We start from the raw sequence: 19,242 nt of genomic DNA, 5'->3' as shown, positions 1-19,242 counted from the left end.
TGGAGGCTTGTTGCTTAAACCTTGCAAGTGTTAAGTTGTCAGTGTGAGTGCAAGAAAAACTAACTCTCTGCCCTTGCTCTTCTGCAACACCAGCAAGTTGAATTTCTCGACCTTCAATATAGTGGGGGGTCATCTAACATGATATCTGAAGCCATTACCATTCACCAATTGGTGGAAATGCAAAATCATCACCCCCTTCTAAGAAAATTATCCAATGAACACATGTTTCTCAGTAGTGCTCAAAAATCTTGATTAGGACTTACCATGGGGTTAAATTAATGATGGAAATTGCTTTTTCTGACAGGGAACACTGGTTTAAGGTAGATTCATAAATTGCATTAGAATGAAACACACACTTATAAAAATACATACTTTACAACTGCCCTATTTTCAGCACTGACCTCTTTGTGAATTAAACCAAAAATATTCTCTTAAACCTCCATTAAAGTATTGAATTATTTAAAGTTAAACATGGACTTGTGAAGATATTTTTGTAGTGCGATTACTTTAGTTCCATCTAAATGCCTGCATTGGTTAAAAGGCCAAATATTTGGTGTGCCATCGTCTATGGTTTTAAGTTTATTAACGTGAAACTTATCCTTTTTTTCCCCGACTAAAGGCTTAATTAGAACCAAGGAATTTTATCTGAGTGGGAAAATAGGCACACACCACATTTTTGCAAAATGGGTTTAAACAAGTTGTGCATTTCATCAGTCAGACCCTACCTAGGTTGCAGTACGAAGTTCTAAAAAATGTGGCTAGGTTATGGACAAGGCAGAAAAGTAATATTTACTTTTGTCAATTGTGATAGTGCATAAAATGTTAGTTGCCATATTCATTTCTGTTGAGAAATAACTTAAACTAAACAAACAATTATATTTCTTTTTAAATATTTAAATCATGTCCATAAGCAGTTTACCTTCATTAGTCACCTGGGTTTTAAATATACATCCCTTGATGCACTTCAGTCAATTGCTCTAACAAGGGGACACATTTGATCTGGGTTATGGGATCTGCTGTGGACAAGGGCGAATTTGGGATTAGGTTGGCAAATGGGAAACTCTGGAAATGGCTGCAAGGGACCCCAGGAACAGCCAAGCTGAAGGCCAACAACATAGGGAGCTGTCAAGATCGAGGCCAGAAATCCCGAGAGTGGCTGAAACAGAGGCCATAGATTTCACACGCAGAAGCAGGACATACATTCCAGCCTAATGCAGTGGATACCAAATATGTAATTTGTGCAATACTGCAATTTAGCTAACAGCTTATCAATGAGATATTGAAGGAATATGTATATACCTTGCACATTTTACACAGCTAAAAAGGAATTTCATAGAAATTTTGTTCCCTCAAAATGATTTATTATTTGTTGTCTTTTCACAATTACCTTTATAACATTTCATAAACTGTAAATTATAGCTGCTTTTAATAATCATTTATTTAATAGTAGCGGTTGTGGAAAATGTATGAAACAATTTCATTTGAAATCAACTTTGCTACACAAAAGTGTTTTTCAATTCGATTCCTTTCCTACTTTGGCTCCAGACCAAGCTCTGGATCTAATTTGAAATTATACGATAAAGTAAACCATAAGTGTTCTTTTCTTAGCAGGTCTGAGGTTTTGATAAATGTATAACTTATGCTAGAAGTTATTTTCTTCCACACCTGACCTTCCAACAATGCTGGCTATAAAGTCACTTCATTAATCATAGTGCTGGTTTTATCTGAACATTTCATTGTTGATAACATTAAGTTGCTTTGTTGCATTAAGGTTCAATGAACCTGCCATTCATTGTCATTGGTGATAACATTAAGTTGCTTTGTGTTCCATTTCAATATCCATTGATATTTTTCTTGCAAGTTGATTTTTGTGACAATGCAAATTAAATATAAGCAAAATGTTAGTTGTATTGTCGCAAATAATTTTTCCACTTCTGATTGTGACATTTGCACAACCTTGGATTGAATATTCAACACAATTGCAAATTGTCATCAAACCTTTCACAAATTACTAGTTTCGGTTATGCGTTATTTCCCTTATGATTTGAACCACATCGAGAAGATAGTCCCCTCAGCCTCCTACCCGTCAAGGATTAAAGTCCAAGCCTGCCCAACCTCTCACTATATCTCAGGCCCTCGAGTCCTGGCAACATCCTCCTGTACCTTCTCTGCACTTTTTCCAGCTTAATGCCATCTTTCTGATAGCAGGGTGACCAAAACTGAACACTATATGCATGTGCAACTTCACCAACATATTGTGCAATAACATTCCCACAATTTTTCTTTTTTGCAGCTTCCTCAGTTTATTCCACTGCAACATGAATGAAATAAAGATATTGGCTGAGAAGCGAGAGATTTTGTTTTGACCATGCAGATGCAAGGCACAAAAATATTCACTGTATTATGTTTCTCCCTCAACTAAATAATTACCTTCTAAACGATAACTTTAAGGTAGGTGGTGCAGATATGCATCACTTGTTTTCTCAGTTTGTCTGCAGTAACGGTTGTTCAGAGGAATCGACAGCAAAGAAAGAATGACTGTAAATCATCTATCCAACCAATTGAAATGCCATGCGTATTCCATAAATCTTAACCTGTTTGAAAAAATACTATTAATCTCTACGCTATATTTTCTGACACTGTGTGCTTTCATAATCTCCCCGCGTGACCAGTTTAACACATTAACACATAGTAAGAAAAATAGTAATTAACACAATTATTAAAGTTTTATTTCCTTGTGCCTAACAGAATACTGAAAAGTTCAATACTATATTTCCTGTTCCATGTCTAGAATGAACATCTCCACTTTCTTTGGCATTCTGTAGTAAAATATGTTTTGGGTGTCAAATTGAAATATTAATTGCTTAACCCTTCTCCAAAGCCAGAAAGCAAACAAAACAACTATCCCAGCGTAATGTTGAATGAATTTGTTCAAGAACGAGTGCAACTCTGCCAATCAGTTCCAATCCAGCATTAATAATGCCAGCATTCAGATACAGCAAGACATTTGTAAGGCAACTGAAACATTGCCCTTTGTGGCAAAGAATAGAGCACAAAAATTGAGAAGTCACGTTACTTCTGTTGAGCCCCATTTGAGCGCTGTGTTCTTTTTGAGTCTCATTGGCATGTAGAAAAACTGGGAAGTGATTATATATAAGAGACATAAGATTTAAAGAAGGATGGCTGGACAAGGTAAAGGCTGGAAGGTCAGGAGTTGATGGGCATGTGAGAGAAGGGACAGGACTAATGGGATTGTTCTGCTGGGAATTGACATGGATCACATGTGCCAAATGTCCTCCTCCTGTCCTGTAATCCATATATAGTAGATGGTATCAGGACTTTTTTTTTTTCCGGGGGAGGGGAGGGTTCGAAATCTAAAACAACGAGCATACTTTCACAATAATAAGTTAGCCATTTGAGATGAAGAAGCGGTCTTCTAAGAATGAGTCATGTCATGAGTTTTTGGAATTCTCTAACTCACAATGCTGTGGACCCAGGCATTCAAATACGTGGTAGTTAAACTTCCAATTACCAGAGACACAAAGTGCTGGAGTAACTCAGTGGGTCAGGCAGCATGGCTGGAGACAAAAAAAGTACAGGTGATGTTTCGGGATGGGACCAATTACCATGCTACTTCCATTCATCAGCACATTGCTACTAACCTCGACCTTTAGACAACGTCCGATTAAGTGTGACCCAATTGCTCAAAACTTTCCTTGACCATGGCTGAGTATATTTATTGAAGCTCCCTGTGCAACAAAACTGCAGCAACAACTTTACCTCAACATTTACCCCAATGGTCTTCATAGGTTCAAGACGATATTTGAAATTAAAGACGAAAAATTAATGGTGCCTCACCAGCAATAGCGACATTGCGTATCAAATAAAAACAATACACAAAATACACACGCAGCAATCCATTAAAGCTTCTTTTATTACAACTTCTAAATCACCCAAAACTCTGAAATTTTGGAACATCAATACTTCCAAGTGTTCCACCACCTCAATCAACAATGGACAATGGAGGACCCGGCGTGGGCGGTGAGCCATGAGGGGGAAAATAAAGGGGGACCTGGTGCAGATACTGTGTATACTTATACAGTGACTTTTGCATGCCTTGGAGATGCAATCAAAGCATTTCACTGCGATTTGTCACATGTGACAATAAAGTATTCATTCATTCATACACTATGCAGACTTAAGATATTTTGCAATGTTTTATTGTCATTGGGTTAAAATTCCAAAACATGTTCTGTGACAATGGGGAGAGAAGTAGGAGAGGATGAAATGAAAAGTTCTTTCAAAGAGCCAGAGTAAATGTAACAGGCCAAATACACAATCAATGTGCTACATATCTCTAATATGTGAAGCGATACTATGACAAAAAGAATTGCATTCTTTTTCATACACCATGCAGCAATTGCTCATTGCTAGCATTAAAACAGAACATCATGTTTGGGAACATGCTGAACTTTTAACTTCAAGGTTACAAAAGTTTAAAATAGAAAGGGCAGACATACCTCCCATCCTTCAATGTGTGACTGCCATTCTTCAAGAATTTCCAGCTTTTCCATTTGTCGCTTGGCTTCATTAATGGTGGAGCAAACAGTTTTCATGGCCTGAAGAGCTTCGAGTACTGCTGAATAGTCATTGTGCCTCTTTGGTGTCCTCTTCATCAATTCCTGAATAAATGCAAGTGCACATTTGCTCACGAAAATAATTCCTAAAAATGTTAACTTCTGTTTACTTCCAGTGGTAAAAGAAAATTATGCTTCACCTCAAGGTAATTATTCTCCAAAGTATTCAATAAGACTCTTTTATTAGTGAGTCTGAGAATGGAAAATTAATTATATTAATAATAAGCAAACATGTGTTTAGAAACAATCTTATTTGTTTTATGTTATAACATTTATGAATACTTTGGAATTGCTTGTGTTATAAAACAAATGAAAAAGATTTCTCAAAGAAGGTTTCATGAACTGGAAATAAATCTAACAACTGATTCATATTAGTTCCCAAAAAAATGTTGATTCGTTACCATGAACATTACAATTTCGAAAAATATAAGACAGTCTATCATCAACTGGTATTCTCATCTTACAAGTTAGAAAACCAACTTAATGTAGTCACAAACTTCTCAAATCTCTCAATATAAACACAAATAATGACTAACTTATAAAGATACAAAAACATACACTTGCCTAAACAATTAAAGTTTCAAGCAATTCCAAAGTATTCATAAATGTGTTCTTTTTTAAGAAAGACACAAGTTTTTCCATATTTGGGAAAACTTAACTTTGTTAGTCTTACTTAGCTAAACCACAGCCTCCACTGACGTATCCATACTTCTATCCCACCATCCACTGTTTGGGTTGAGTTGTGCATGTACTGAATATTAAACCCAGAGCACCAAAAATACTACACAAACACGGCAGCCAATTAAAAATGAAATTATTTCATTACAACGGCTCAAAGTTAAAGAAAACAACTGATTTTTTGAAATCTCAGCACCAATTTTGGTCTGAATATTACTTCAATATTTCAATGTCACAGAGGAAGCAACATATGGTTCTAGTTAAAAAAAAATCCACATCTATCATGTTACCACTTATATCAACATTTTGAGTACCTTTAGCAGAAGTGGATACTTGCAGATCCTTTGTATTGGAGCCACGAGATAGCCCTCAAGTGGAACATCAGGGTTCTTCCGCCCTGCCAGCAGCATACAACCCTCGTATAGCCAAATGAAAAAGTGAATTAGATTGTATATGCATTGATATTAGTGCAACTTATTATAGTTAAAAAACAATTCCTGTAGCCATAAATCACAAGAAATGTAACTACTGCAGAGGTATTGTCAAGGGTGATACAAGTTACACAAAAAAAATCCTTGCTCTCCAGCCATCCATTTGTAAAGCCATATTTCTAATGACGCAACTGATTCCTAATATTCTTTTTCACATGCATTGATATTTCACAGTCCAACAATTAGGAATTTTAAATTGCAGACTCCCAGAACTGGTTTTCTTTAAAATGGTCAAGGACTAAATCGCAACTCCTCTCCAAGCATGAAAGATGGAGCAAACCACAAAGTACTGATTAGATGGCACGAAGCTTCCTTTCATGTGTTGCAAAACTACACTCAAAGGTCAAAGCAGTAATAAATAATTCTATGAGAAAGTATCTATATCTGTATTAAGATACCAATCATGGCCTATGAAAAGCAATATTATTAACTCAGATAGTTTAATCCACCAATAGTCGATGGATTACAGGTGGATGACTTAAACATCTCAGATGGTAAAATGGTTTAAGTACCTAAAATCATGGCACAGTGATGAATGAAAGAGAGAATTACAAGAATTAATCCTGTGCTGATTTTCAACACGAAGAAACAAAGAATAGGAATTACAACAAGGAGAAAGTGCCAAACCAAACATAATTATTAAATTACTAACTTGCAGCGATTTAGATCGCAGCTCCATCACGAGACTTGAAGGGAAAGTACAAATGTTTCTGTAGCTCACAGAATCATGAAAGACAACCTTTGGTGTTCACTTACATCTTTCAATTAAAAGGCACTAAAAACCTATGATAGTTCCAGCTGGGGACTCTATGATACACCTGGGATTGTTCGGGCAGGAGTGCATTAATGAGTTGGAAATTAGTTCAAGATGTGGAAGCCTCATATATTGACTTTTAGGGAATTCTACTTGGCTTTGTTTGGATGAGGTTTTCCCACATTGCTCCAGCATAACATGTTGCTGATTTGGATCCTTTGGGACGTAACTTGCATCCTCAAATTATACATGGAGAAAGAAGTTTCTATATATTATCCACCTACTTGCACTAACATGCAAGGATATGCATCCTACAGAGTTAAATTCCAAATCTTCTTGGGCTCTGTGTGAAAATAATTCCTGCACCTGCATTTCACCAGCCTAATGTTATCCATTGTATTACTACTTAAACCATCAATTTATTTGTTCTTTAGTTTGATATTTGCAAAGCAAAAATAACCTCATCTATATACTAAAACTCTTGTTTGTTTGTTTGTTTGTTCCTGAACTACAGCCAAAACGGAACACAATAGCGCAACAATTTTAGGCCCACCTTACTCACCGTTGTCCCTTTGGTGCTAATGGAAGAAGTTTCATCGAAATCAGTGTTATATTTTTAGTTATTCACATTTTAAAGTTTAAATCTATCTCCTAGGGAGGGAGGAGGGGGCGAGGGAGGGGGGTGGGAGAGGGGAGGGAGGGGGGTGGGAGAGGGGAGGGAGGGAGTGGGGGAGGGGAGGGAGGGAGTGGGGGAGGGTGAGTGGGGGAGGGGAAGGGGGGAGTGGAGGAAGGGAGATGAGGAGGGGAGAGGTGATGGGGGGAGTGGGGGAGGGGAGGAGGGGAGAAGAGGGTGCTGCACCAATGCTGGAGAGGTTTGGGCCCAACTTGGTCTAGTCTTGAAATAACATTTTGAATTATAGGTCTGTTAAAATGGTTCAAAAATAAGAAAAATAGTTTTGTTGTTGAAAATCCAAAACAAAAGTAAAAAACATTAAGATGGTGATACAAGGAATGGCAGATGTTGGAATCTTGCAATGCCCATAAAGTATTCAAGCAACTCAATGGGTCAGGAAGTGTACCTGTGGACATGGATAGGCAGCATTTGGGTCGGGACCTGTTTTCAGATCCTCCCAACCTGAAACATCGTCAGTTCATTTCCTCCAGAGATAGACACAAAAAGCTGGAGTAACTCAGCGGGACAGGCAGCATCTCTGGAGACAAGGAATGGGTGACGTTTCGGGTCGAGACCCTCCAGAGATGCTGCCTGACCCACTAAGTTACTCCAGCACTATGAGTTCAATAGAAAACATCAAAGGTATTCATCAGGTAAGACAGTCAACGTCATGAAAATGTACATCACTGGCCACCTAAGTACAAACCTTTCATGAATAAAATATAAATCCTTACTTGTTCTTCCCAATCAACTAAATGAAGCACCGAATGTCATACACACATTATTTGCAGTTTCGAAATTATACATTCAGAGATATAAAAGTGATTAAATGTGGATGCTTTTGCATTCCCATAAGTGTAAGTGCATACTTCATGAACTGTACAGGTGCAAGTTCTCATGCAAATATTAACTTACAGAAAAACGAAACATTTTAACGCTGCCTCACAAGAAGGCAGTTAAAATCAACCAGGAGATTTCCCCTAGATCAATCCTACCAGCAACCATTCATCTACAGTGGTTTTCTGAAAATCTTATTTATCATTAAAAGATAATTTGTTGTGCACAATATCACTTTGCTTTGCCTTCAAAACAATTCAACTAAACACATTTTACAATCGCATAAAATGGTGTCCTTACTAGTAAAAACGTCCTCACAGTCCGCATTTTATTCAGTTCCAATAGCAACCTTTGTGCTTTTTCGTGATTACTGCAATACTCATCATAGATAGAAAATCGGTGTTTCTGCATTTTCAAACAATAAAGGAACACAATAAGGAAAAACACAGAAATGATGGAGCAAGGCTTCTAGCAGAAGGCTGCACAAAGGGTCACATTGCTCCAAACAACATGTCTCTCGGCACTCGGATAGCAGTGGGGAAGAATCTGTCCTTGAATCTAGTGGTGCGTGATTGCTGCCTTTTGCATCTTCTGCCAGATGGAGTGGGATGGGGGGGGAGGAGCATAAATGGTCTTTGATTTTGTTAGCTGCTTTCACGAGGCAGTATGAAGAGTAGACAGAATCAAGACGGGCTCAGCAGATTTGTGTGATGGACGGTGCTTTGCCCACAACTCTCTGATTTCTCGCGGATTTGGGCAGAGTTGTTGCCAAACTAAGTTGTATATACCCAATAAGATGCTTTCTACAGTGCGCCTGTCGGATCAGACACCTCGTGGTGCAATCATTTCCATCCAGTGAGGTACTGACATGACCTGTTGCAATGAACACTCCACTTCGGTTGACCTCATCCAGTCTGTATGTCCATTTGCTTCTTTCTCTACTAAATGCATCCTTCTTGATTTTTGAGATAGTAAGTTCCCTTTTATATAGCAGATAACTCCTCCTGAGCTACCCGTGAGATTTATTTATCAGTATCTTACCCCAACAATAATGGATTACCGTTTGTGCACTCCCAAGGACAAATGGATTGTTTGATGAGTTGCAGTAAAACAGAGAACTATTGTGCAACACTTTGCTTGGGAGTGTTGCATTGTGGCATTGTGGAGGGTTGTGGGCTCGAGGCCTGCCCCTTTAAATACTCCAAACCTAATGATACTAAAGCTGTGTTAATCTGGCACGCTCACAAATTTGGTGGTGGTGGATTGGCAAATTCTCCAGAATTCCAGATGTTATTTAATTAATGATCTGTGCTTATAATTCAGTTCTAAAAAGATGTTACACAGTAACATATCAATGAAATATAGAACGTAGAACGGGACAGCACTGAAACAGGCGTTTTGGACCACCTAGTTGGTGCCAACCATGGTACCAATCTAAACTAATCCCACCTGCTTGCACATGGTTATGACCCTCCATCTCCTCCCTGTTCATTATCTGTCCAAATGCAACTTAAATATTATCATATATGTGTAATAAGAATTTTGCTCGAACAGTCTGTGACCCACAGCGCTGTGGCCAGTAGTGCTATATTTAAAGCCCATAGCGCTGTAGCCAACAGCGCTTTGATTAAAACTCCACATGCTAAGCAGCTAGCACTGTGTGTATTGCTTTACCAGTCTGCGGCTGATAGCACTTTGTTTCCAAGGGGGGGAAGGGGGGCCTCGCTCGGATGCAGGCCCCTGCCATTGGTTGTAGTTTGAATTTGTATAAATGTATATATAAATATATAAATGAATAAATGTAACATCTCTAAGTTTGCGGATGACACAAAGCTGGGTGGTAGTGTGAGCTGCGAGGAGGATGCTATGAGGCTGCAGAGTGACTTGGATAAGTTGGGTGAGTGGGCAGAAGCATGGCAGATGCAGTATAATGTTGTTAAATGGGAGGTTATCCACTTTGGTGGCAAGAACAGGAAGGCAGATTATTATCTGAATGGTGTCAGATTAGGAGAAGGGGAAGTGCAACGAGACCTGGGTGTTCTTGTACATCAGTCACTGAAAATAAGCAAGCAGGTACAGCAGGCAGTGAATAAACTCAATGGCATGTTGTCCGTCATTGCAAGAGGATTTGAGTTTAGGAACAAGGAGGTCCTACTGCAGTTGTACAGGGCCCTGGTGAGACCACACCTGGAGTATTGTGTGCAATTTTGGTCTCTTAATTTGAGGAAGGACATTATTGCTATTGAGGGAGTGCAGTGAAAGTTCACCAGGTTAATTCCCGGGATGGCAGGACTGACGTATGATGAAAGAATGGGTCGACTGGGCTTGTATTCGCTGGAATTTAGAAGGATGAGAGGGGATCTTATAGAAACATACAAAATTCTTAGAGGATTGGACAGGGTAGATGCAGGAAAAATGTTCCCGATGTTGGGGGGAGTCCAGAACCAGGGGTCACAGTTTAAGAATAAAGGATAGGCCATTTAGGACTGAGATGAGGAAAAACTTTTTCACCCAGAGAGTTGTGAATCTGTGGAATTCTCTGCCACAGAAGGCAGTGGAGGCCAATTCACTCGATGTTTTCAAGAATGTTACATTTAGCCCTTGGAGCTAAGGGAATCAACGGATATGGGGAAAAAGCCAGAAAGGGGTACTGATTTTGGATGATCAGCCACGATCATATTGAATGGCGGTGCTGGCTCGAAGGGCCGAATGGCCTACTCCTGCACCTATTTTCCATGTTCTCCCTTTTGTTCTTTCTTTCCTTCTCCACTTACTAAAATTTGTTTATCCCCAGCGTCACCCAGATCTGTTAAAATGTCATCACCCCGAGATTCAAACAAAAGCTGGAGTTATGATATTAATTGTTACACAAACAGTTTTACATAGAAACACAACTACAAAGTGAAAACAGTGATTGCAAAGTTATGGAAAAGATTATATTGAAAAAAAGTGATTTTGGTGGTAATACCATAGATAAATAAAAACATGTTTCTTTCGTTAGAATATTGGACATGAAATCAGTGCAGAACATGAGGAAGTATTTGGTCAGAGACAGTCTGGTCAGAGATAGTAACACTTACAAATTGAAGAAAGCAACTTCCCAATTCATGTTGGGCACTGGGTTCAGGCTGCAGACACTGCTCTATCATACTCAAGAATTCTTTGTGGACTCCAAGAATGTCCTCAATATTAGAAAACAATGTCTGAAAGTAAATATCAAAAATCACAAAATCAGAGTTTGTAACAATTGTCAAATTGTATTGTCAAAATAGTTTTTGTCAAGAGTTATTTTCAACACTCTCTTCTTTCTCCCTATGCTACTTCCATACCCACGCCAAGTACATTTTCTCCCTACTTCACCAAAACCCATGATTAATGCTGAGATATGCCTCCATATGCCCAGTTAACTTTCCAGTTGATCACCCATATCGTTCTTATGCAAGTGCCAGACCAACTTCTAGACACAAATACCATCACAATAGATCTAATCCTGTTCACACCAACTTCACATCAATGCAAAATCTAGGAATGATAAATAAAGAAAACACAATTGATAATAATTTTTTTCAGCTGCAATATTGAGGACATTTTTCCTGTTGCCTAAGCTGACTCCATTTATACTGTAGTCTCACTGATCGCACACGGACTTGGAAACCAGCAGTGGTTTCTAAATATATGCTGCTCAAATGACATATTTGTCATGAAATAGGCTCAAAGGAACAAATTTGTTCTTATTTATATGATTCTTACCTTAACAGTTTCTTCAGTTACATTTTTGTCAACTCGTGAAGCTGCATGCTGGATCATTCTCTGAAGAAAGGCCTGATATAAAGAAAAATAATTAAATTAATTTATCTTGAGATAGTAAACATTAAAAATAGTTTACCAGTATTGAAATGCTTCATGTTCCATCAGACAATCCTAATTGGTGTTGAGTAATCGCAAGGAAGGGAAATGTATAGACCATGCAATTAGACAGATTCTTCATTATTTATTAATTCAGTAAAAACAGTCAGCATAACCTAATGAGTTTCAGATTATTTATTATATATGAACAATTAGAGACAAGGACAGCACTAAATTTTATTTTTTCATTAATTTTATGCTGATTTTGCTGAGTGATCATTTTGGAGTCATATTTTATCTGCGTTGCTTTTCATTTGTGTTTTTTAATAATGCATAAGCTGGATCTGCTTACACCAGGTTTCAATAGTATGGATTCAATTAATGGAAACTCATGACTTTATGCATTTTTTTAAATCAATGGCAGTAGTGCATTAATAACTCAATAACAACGGGGAATACGCCCCGATCTTTATCAACCGGGACAGTGTGGAGAGAGTGCCCAGCTTCAAGTTTCTGGGCACTCACATTTCGGAGGACCTAACATGGTCCACTAACACTGCTGCGCTGGTCAAGAAGGCACAGCAAGAACTGTTCTACCTAAGAACACTGAAAAAGTCTGGTCTACCCCAACAGCTGCTGACGACCTTCTACCGCTGCACCATAGAGAGCATTCTAACACATGGCATCCCTGTGTGGTATCTCAGCTGCACGGAGGCAAAGAGGAAAGCTCTTCAGCGGGTAGTCCATAGAGCTCAGAGGACTATCGGAACACAGCTACCAGCCTTGGAGGGCATCTACAACACACGATGCCTCAGAAAAGCCACCAGCATCCACAAAGACTCTTCACACCCCTGCAACAGTCTGTTCGAACTTCTACCATCGGGCAGACGATAGAAGGCCTTCTACGCCCGCACCTCCAGACTCAGGAACAGCTTTATCCCCAGGGCATTAGCTGCTATGAACCGGTCCTGCTGAGCCGGATGGTCACATTGACAGTGAACCGGCACAGATCTACTTGCACTTTATTCTGTTTTAAAACCGTTCTAATTTGTTTCATTGGGTTGTTTAAATTAATACCGAGGGTATCTAATTAATTTATTGCATCGTATGGGAGGTGCATTCCCAATCTCGTTGTACCCCTGTACAATGACAATAAATATATATTGTATTGTATTGTAGATATTAACTACTGTGATGCATTTGGAAGTCTTAGTTTTCGCCAATGTTCCCTATTGCATATAGACATTTCATGAAAAGGTATTTATTCACAAAATGCTGGAGTAACTCAGCAGGTCAGGCAGCATCTCAGGAGAGAAGGAATGGGTGACGTTTCGGGTCGAGACCCTTCTTCAGAACTAGAAATGTCACCCATTCCTTCTCTCCTGAGATGCTGCCTGACCTGCTGAGTTACTCCAGCATTTTGTGAATAAATACCTTCGATTTGTACCAGCATCTGCAGTTATTTTCCTACATTTCATGAAAAGAAGGTATAGTGGCAACTTTGATTCTTACCATCGAGTCGTCTCCTTTAGTCACCACTTCACGAAAGGAGTGGAGTGATCACTCCTGATGCAAACAACAACAGAGAGATCTTCACAACGTTTCATTTTAATGAGTCGTTTATTGAAGTAGTGCTACAAACAGATAGTATTTCTCCCATCATCGACTTGTTAAGAACTGTATCTAGCCATGGCTCCTTCGTGTCTGACGCATCACATCTCTGCGTTCCCAATTATACTCATAATTCTGGCTCCTCCCAGTCCATTAATGCCCATATATGTATTCATCTCACGACAACCTCCAAGTGTCCAAAAACAGGATGGATACAAAATAATATAATACGCTAAAACAGCTAATAAACACAAATGGCTCCTACACACCGGCCCCTAATTGTTCTAAGTATATAACGAAACAATTATTAACAAACTTTAAAAGGAGCCATAAAAACTTCACACATAATCAAAAAAAAAGCATGCACTATATGTTGGCATCTAATCTACTTCAGTGATTCTTCAATCTTAAAGGCCACCAGTCTTTGCTGTACTTAGGTTTCAGCTTCGAGGAGCAGACATATCTTCGTTATCGGTCTTTCCAAGATGTTGCTCTTAGTCTGAAGTCGAACTGTGCGCACAAGACCTTATGCATCTGGTAAGGTCTCCAATATTCTGCCCATTAGCCAGGATCTTCCTCAGCGTAATCACTCCACGAGTAGCAGCTGTAACTTTTGCTCTCCAGATCCCAAGTCCAGAATTCCCTGCCTATACCTCAGGTCTTATGAAATCTCTCTCATTGACAATGACACCCCAATATTTTCTTATATAGCTCAGTCTCACTTTCTTGTCACATGTAACTCATGTGAACTTCTGAATTTTTTTCTGAGCTTATTATAGTGCAAATATTTAAGCTTTAATTTTTTAATATTTTAATCAATCAGGAACTGAAGCAGTTTGACATTCATCCATTTTGATGCAATTAAGATTAATAAGATATTTATGGAGATAAACAATAAATATATCATTAAATATTTGAGGAGTCCACATGACATGTTGTGGATGTAAGTCAAGATGAAATTAATAAACTCAACACCAATTAGGTAAGAAAAATAATTTAAATTCTAAATTTTGAGGAGACAATACCAATGGACTCAGGCTGACATAGCCACTTTTGTTAAAGTTTAAGAAAAAAGGAAGCTAGACTATTTAAAAGGAACAGGAATTTGATAACACCAAAAGAAAATTTGAATTTAGTATTGCTTAATCTGTGCAATATCTCATTGAAATGCAAGCAAAAGCAAATAATCAACAGATTAATTTCAAGCATTAAAATAAGTTTATGAAATAAATTATCTTTAATAAATCATGTTTCTCGTTGAACCTATTAATTCTCCGGTAATTTTATTTATTCTGACAACTATCTATGTTAAAAACTTCTTTGATGATTAAGATGATTAAGATTAAATATATAGATTAATGTCTTTAATTTTTTTTTCATCATGGATATGAGATCCCACTCGCCAGACAATGTGTTTAAAGTACAACAAGTGGTTATGCCATATTGGCACAATGCAATTTTGCTATTTAATACTTTGATAAAACCTAAGCCTTTTGAAACAATAGTTTCACCCTGCATCACACACTTAAAGTGTTTAAAATACAGGATACAACAGACTCTCTCTTCAGTTTCTCAGATTCTCCACATGATTCTGAATCAGTTGCTAATACAAACATATATAATAGAATTAAACATGAAACAAATCTCTTGACAAGACTAAATGTATAAGCTAAATAATATTCTGCAAAATCATCCCCAAAGAAGAAGCTACACTCCCTTAACGTTTATGTAAAAGCCATTGAAAAGTACAAATAGTTGTGTGTTCTTTCCCTTCAGCGTCTATCATGAGCCAATACATTTTGATGCGACTGATGCAAATTATCTTACAACTCTCTCTCAACAGTTGGCTTCCATCTATCTCAGGATTTTTCTCATTGTTTTTTTTTCCATTGCAAGGCCTGCATGGCTTTTTGCTTTTGTATCTTCAATGGCAAAATAAATATAAACTTTCAATAAAGGAGAGTTAAGCTACGCATTTTATATCTACACAAATCCTTCTTAACGTGGTTTGTAATTCTGCTTCACATGCACCCAAACTGAAGTCTGTTATGTATGGGACCAACCGTATCAAATTTTCCTGCCACAAATAAGGAATCCATTATGATCAGCAAACGGAGAAGTAACTTGGATGAAGGGATTAAAAGTACCATTAGCAAATTTGCAGATGATACAAAGCTGGGTGGTAGTGTGAACTATGAGGAAGATGCTATGAGGTTGCAGGGTGACTTGGACAGGTTGTGTGAGTGGGAGGATGCATGGCAGATGAAGTTTAATGTGGATAAGTGTGAGGTTATCCACTTTGGTGGTAAGAATAGGAAGGCAGAGTATAATCTGAATGGTGTCAAGTTAGGAAAAGGGGACGTACAACGAGATCTAGGTGTCCTAGTGCATCAGTCACTGAAAGGAAGCATGCAGGTACAGCAGGCAGTGAAGAAAGCCAATGGAATGTTGGCCTTCATAACAAGAGGAGTTGAGTATAGGAGCAAAGAGGTCCTTCTGCAGTTGTACAGGGCCCTAGTGAGACTGCACCTGGAGTACTGTGTGCAGTTTTGGTCTCCAAATTTGAGGAAGGATATTCTTGCTATTGAGGGCGTGTAGCATAGGTTTACTAGGTTAATTCCCGGAATGGCGGGACTGTCATAAGTTGAAAGACTGGAGCGACTAGGCTTGTATACACTGGATATTAGAAGGATGAGAGGTGATCTTATCAAAACGTATAAGATTATTAAGGGGTTGGACACATTAGAGGCAGAAAACATGTTCCCAATGTTGGGGGAGTCCAGAACAAGGGGGGACAATTTAAGAATAAGGGGTAGACCATTTAGAATTGAGATGAGGAAAAACTTTTCAGTCAGAGAGTTGTGAATCTGTGGAATTCTCTGCCTCAGAAGGCAGTGGAGGCCAATTCTCTGAATGCATTCAAGAGAGAACTAGATAGAGCTCTTAAGGATAGCGGAGTCAGGGGGTATGGGGATAAGGCAGGAACGGGGTACTGATTGAGAATGATCAGCCATGATCACATTGAATGGCGGTGCTGGCTCGAAGGGCCAAATGGCCTCCCCCTGCACCTATTGTCTATTGTCTAAACTTGAAGCCTGCTTCACCATTCATCAAAACCATGGGTGACCTTCAACCTCGGTGCCATTTTCCAGCACTATCCCAGTCTCACTTCAATTCCGTAATGCCTAGAAAGCATTTTGAGTATGTATAACGATTGAGCTTCCACAACAGTCCAGGATAGAGAATTACAAAGATTTACAACGCTCTGAGTGCAGTTTCTTTTCATCTCAGTCCTACTCCTCATTCACCAAACTGATCCTCGGTTTCTTGGAAAGCGGACTGACATTTGAAGCGAGATTGGGTCAATTATACCTATATTCACTAGAATTTAGAAGGACAGGAGGTTTCATAGAAACCTATGAAATTACAACAGGTCTGGACAGATTAGATGCAGGAAGGAGGTTCCTAATTACAGTTACCTTCCTACATTACAACAGTAACTACGTTTCACATGCATGCCATTGGTTGTAATGTACATGGATTCAAGCTGAGACAAGGCTTTGTGTTGGGAATGATAAGGATACAAAAGCAGCTATAATTACCGGATACCTTTTGACAAGATTCCTTAGCAACGCAGGAAACTCTGTTCCTGAACCCTTGTTGTACATTGTGTATCTTAGGATAATACAATAAAAACTCACCACAAGAGAACCTAGACACAAATTAAATGGCTGCACAAGGACAAAATGCGTTTTTCTTTCACAAATATTTTTGAAATAATGATCATCTAGATTAATGGCTAAATGGAGATAGAAACATCCATTGGGGTGATGCAGAGGTGCAGCTGGTGGAGCAGCTGCCTCACAGCAGCTGGGTTTGATCCTGACCTTGGGTGCTGTCGGTGTGGAGTTTGCACTTTCTCCCCATGATCGCCTGGGTCTCAACCGGATCCTCCGATTTCCTCCCATATCCCAAAGACGTGCGGGTGTGTGGGTTAATTAGCATCTAGGATAATATAGAGCTAGTGTGAACCGCTGATCAATGGTCAACATGGATTTGGTGAAACAAAGGGCCTGTTTACATGCTGTATCGTTTAATCAATCAATTAATCAATGCATTTGATATTCAAACATTTTTACCTGTTGCAATACATTTTTCCCAAAAATACAGAAAAACATGGTTTCATAATGAAATTGGGTCATTTTGAATTTTCATCACAGTGGCTGCTGTAGGCAATTCATCTTGGTCAAAGTTATAATTATTGTACATTTAATATCAAAATATAAATTTGTGATCGAGCAAGAGTATTTACATATATATCTACTTTAACCAGGTAGTCATGTGTTTCAGAAATGTTGTTATGTGACAAAAATCATTGAAATGAGGGAAGTTTGACGATCATTGAGCTGATGCACATTTAAGGGCATCAGCTCCCTGAGTTCTCCCAGTGAACATGCTATATCTCTAAACTAAATGTAGGAAGAAACCTGTGTACCCAGATGAAACCCACAAACTCCACGCAGACACCACCCAAGGTCAGGATTGAACCAGAGTCTCTGGTGGAGTGAGTAAGCAACCCCACCAGCTGCACCACTGATAACTATTAGAAGATGTTTATAAAGCTACACAAATAAACATCTCACAAAAACTATATTCCAAGAGTCTTCAGAAGGGCAACAGTTTTCAAAGAACATAACTAGTGTATGATGGCGGTGCCGTGGCGAAGCGAACATTGTAGTATTTTGTTGCACCCGTTTGAATGTGCTGGTATAACATGCATGCTGGTGCAGCAACACCTAAATTACTGGACGAGTAAGCCAGAAAAGTTGACGAACAATCAAATCCCACTTCGCCAGTTGTACAATTTAAATTCATGGAATAAACTGTAAATTAATAACATTTAAACAGCTAACAACAGTTAACATGGTCCTATCTATGTTCTCCAGAGATGCTGCTTGACTTGCTGAGTTACTCCAGAACTTTGTATCTTTATTTGTAAACCAGCATCTGCAGTTCCTCACGTCGATAAATTAGTAAGCACAAGTTGCAGTGATGAACAGCACCAGATGGTAGTAAAGCCATTCACATTCACAAATGCCTTTTTGTAGGGGAGGTGGGGGAAAGTAATTGAATTTTCTGTCCATACTGAACTGGCCTATCAGTAACTCCAAACTGACCAACGTGGTTGATTCTGAAATGGTCCACCATTCCACTCAGTTCAAAGGCAATTAGGGATGGGTAATATATACTAATGTTGACAGAAAGATCCAGATCCTAGGTGACCATATGTGGACTACTTTGTGTTCTCCATTAAGTAATGTACAATTTGAGCTCACATAAATAGAGCATTCATGTTTAACCTGTACATATTGAGTCAGCAATATGTCATTTCGTACTTTTGATAGGTTATGGGAGAACATGGATAATGGGAGCCTTGCTGTTTGCTATATGTATGAATAACTTGGATGTGGGAGGAATGATCACTAAGTCTGTGGATAATATGATGACTAGTGGAGATATTGATTATGCAGAAGATAGTTTTAAGCCATAGAGAGATATTGAAGTTTTGGTGAAATGGGCAGAACAATGGCAGATGGAGTTTAGACAATAGGTGCAGGAGTAGGCCATTCGGCCCTTCGAGCCAGCAGCACCACTATTCAACGTGATCATAGCTGGTCATTCCCAATCAGTACCCCGTTCCTGCCTTCTCCCCAT

At 38.7% G+C, this 19,242-nt stretch overlaps 1 protein-coding gene across 3 annotated transcripts in view; it reads right to left on the bottom strand.

Moving 5' to 3' along the window:
- Positions 1-19,242, bottom strand: part of prex2 (phosphatidylinositol-3,4,5-trisphosphate-dependent Rac exchange factor 2) — a 264,841-nt gene that overhangs the window by 200,857 nt on the left and 44,742 nt on the right. For 2 of the 3 annotated variants that reach the window (XM_078398117.1, XM_078398118.1), the window contains exons 1-2: positions 5,630-5,727; positions 4,521-4,682 (exon numbers count right to left, since the gene is read on the bottom strand). In XM_078398117.1, the coding sequence (XP_078254243.1) occupies positions 4,521-4,682; positions 5,630-5,725 (258 nt within the window). In that variant the 5' untranslated portion in view covers positions 5,726-5,727. Of the gene's footprint in view, positions 1-4,520; positions 4,683-5,629; positions 5,732-8,370; positions 8,476-11,150; positions 11,274-11,820; positions 11,893-19,242 lie in introns of those variants that run through there. The other variant, XM_078398119.1, reaches the window with a different exon arrangement.

This window comes from Rhinoraja longicauda, chromosome 4, assembly GCF_053455715.1.
Source record: "Rhinoraja longicauda isolate Sanriku21f chromosome 4, sRhiLon1.1, whole genome shotgun sequence".
NCBI classification, from domain to species: Eukaryota; Metazoa; Chordata; class Chondrichthyes; order Rajiformes; family Arhynchobatidae; genus Rhinoraja; species Rhinoraja longicauda.
This window is presented reverse-complemented; position numbering and strand designations above follow the sequence as displayed.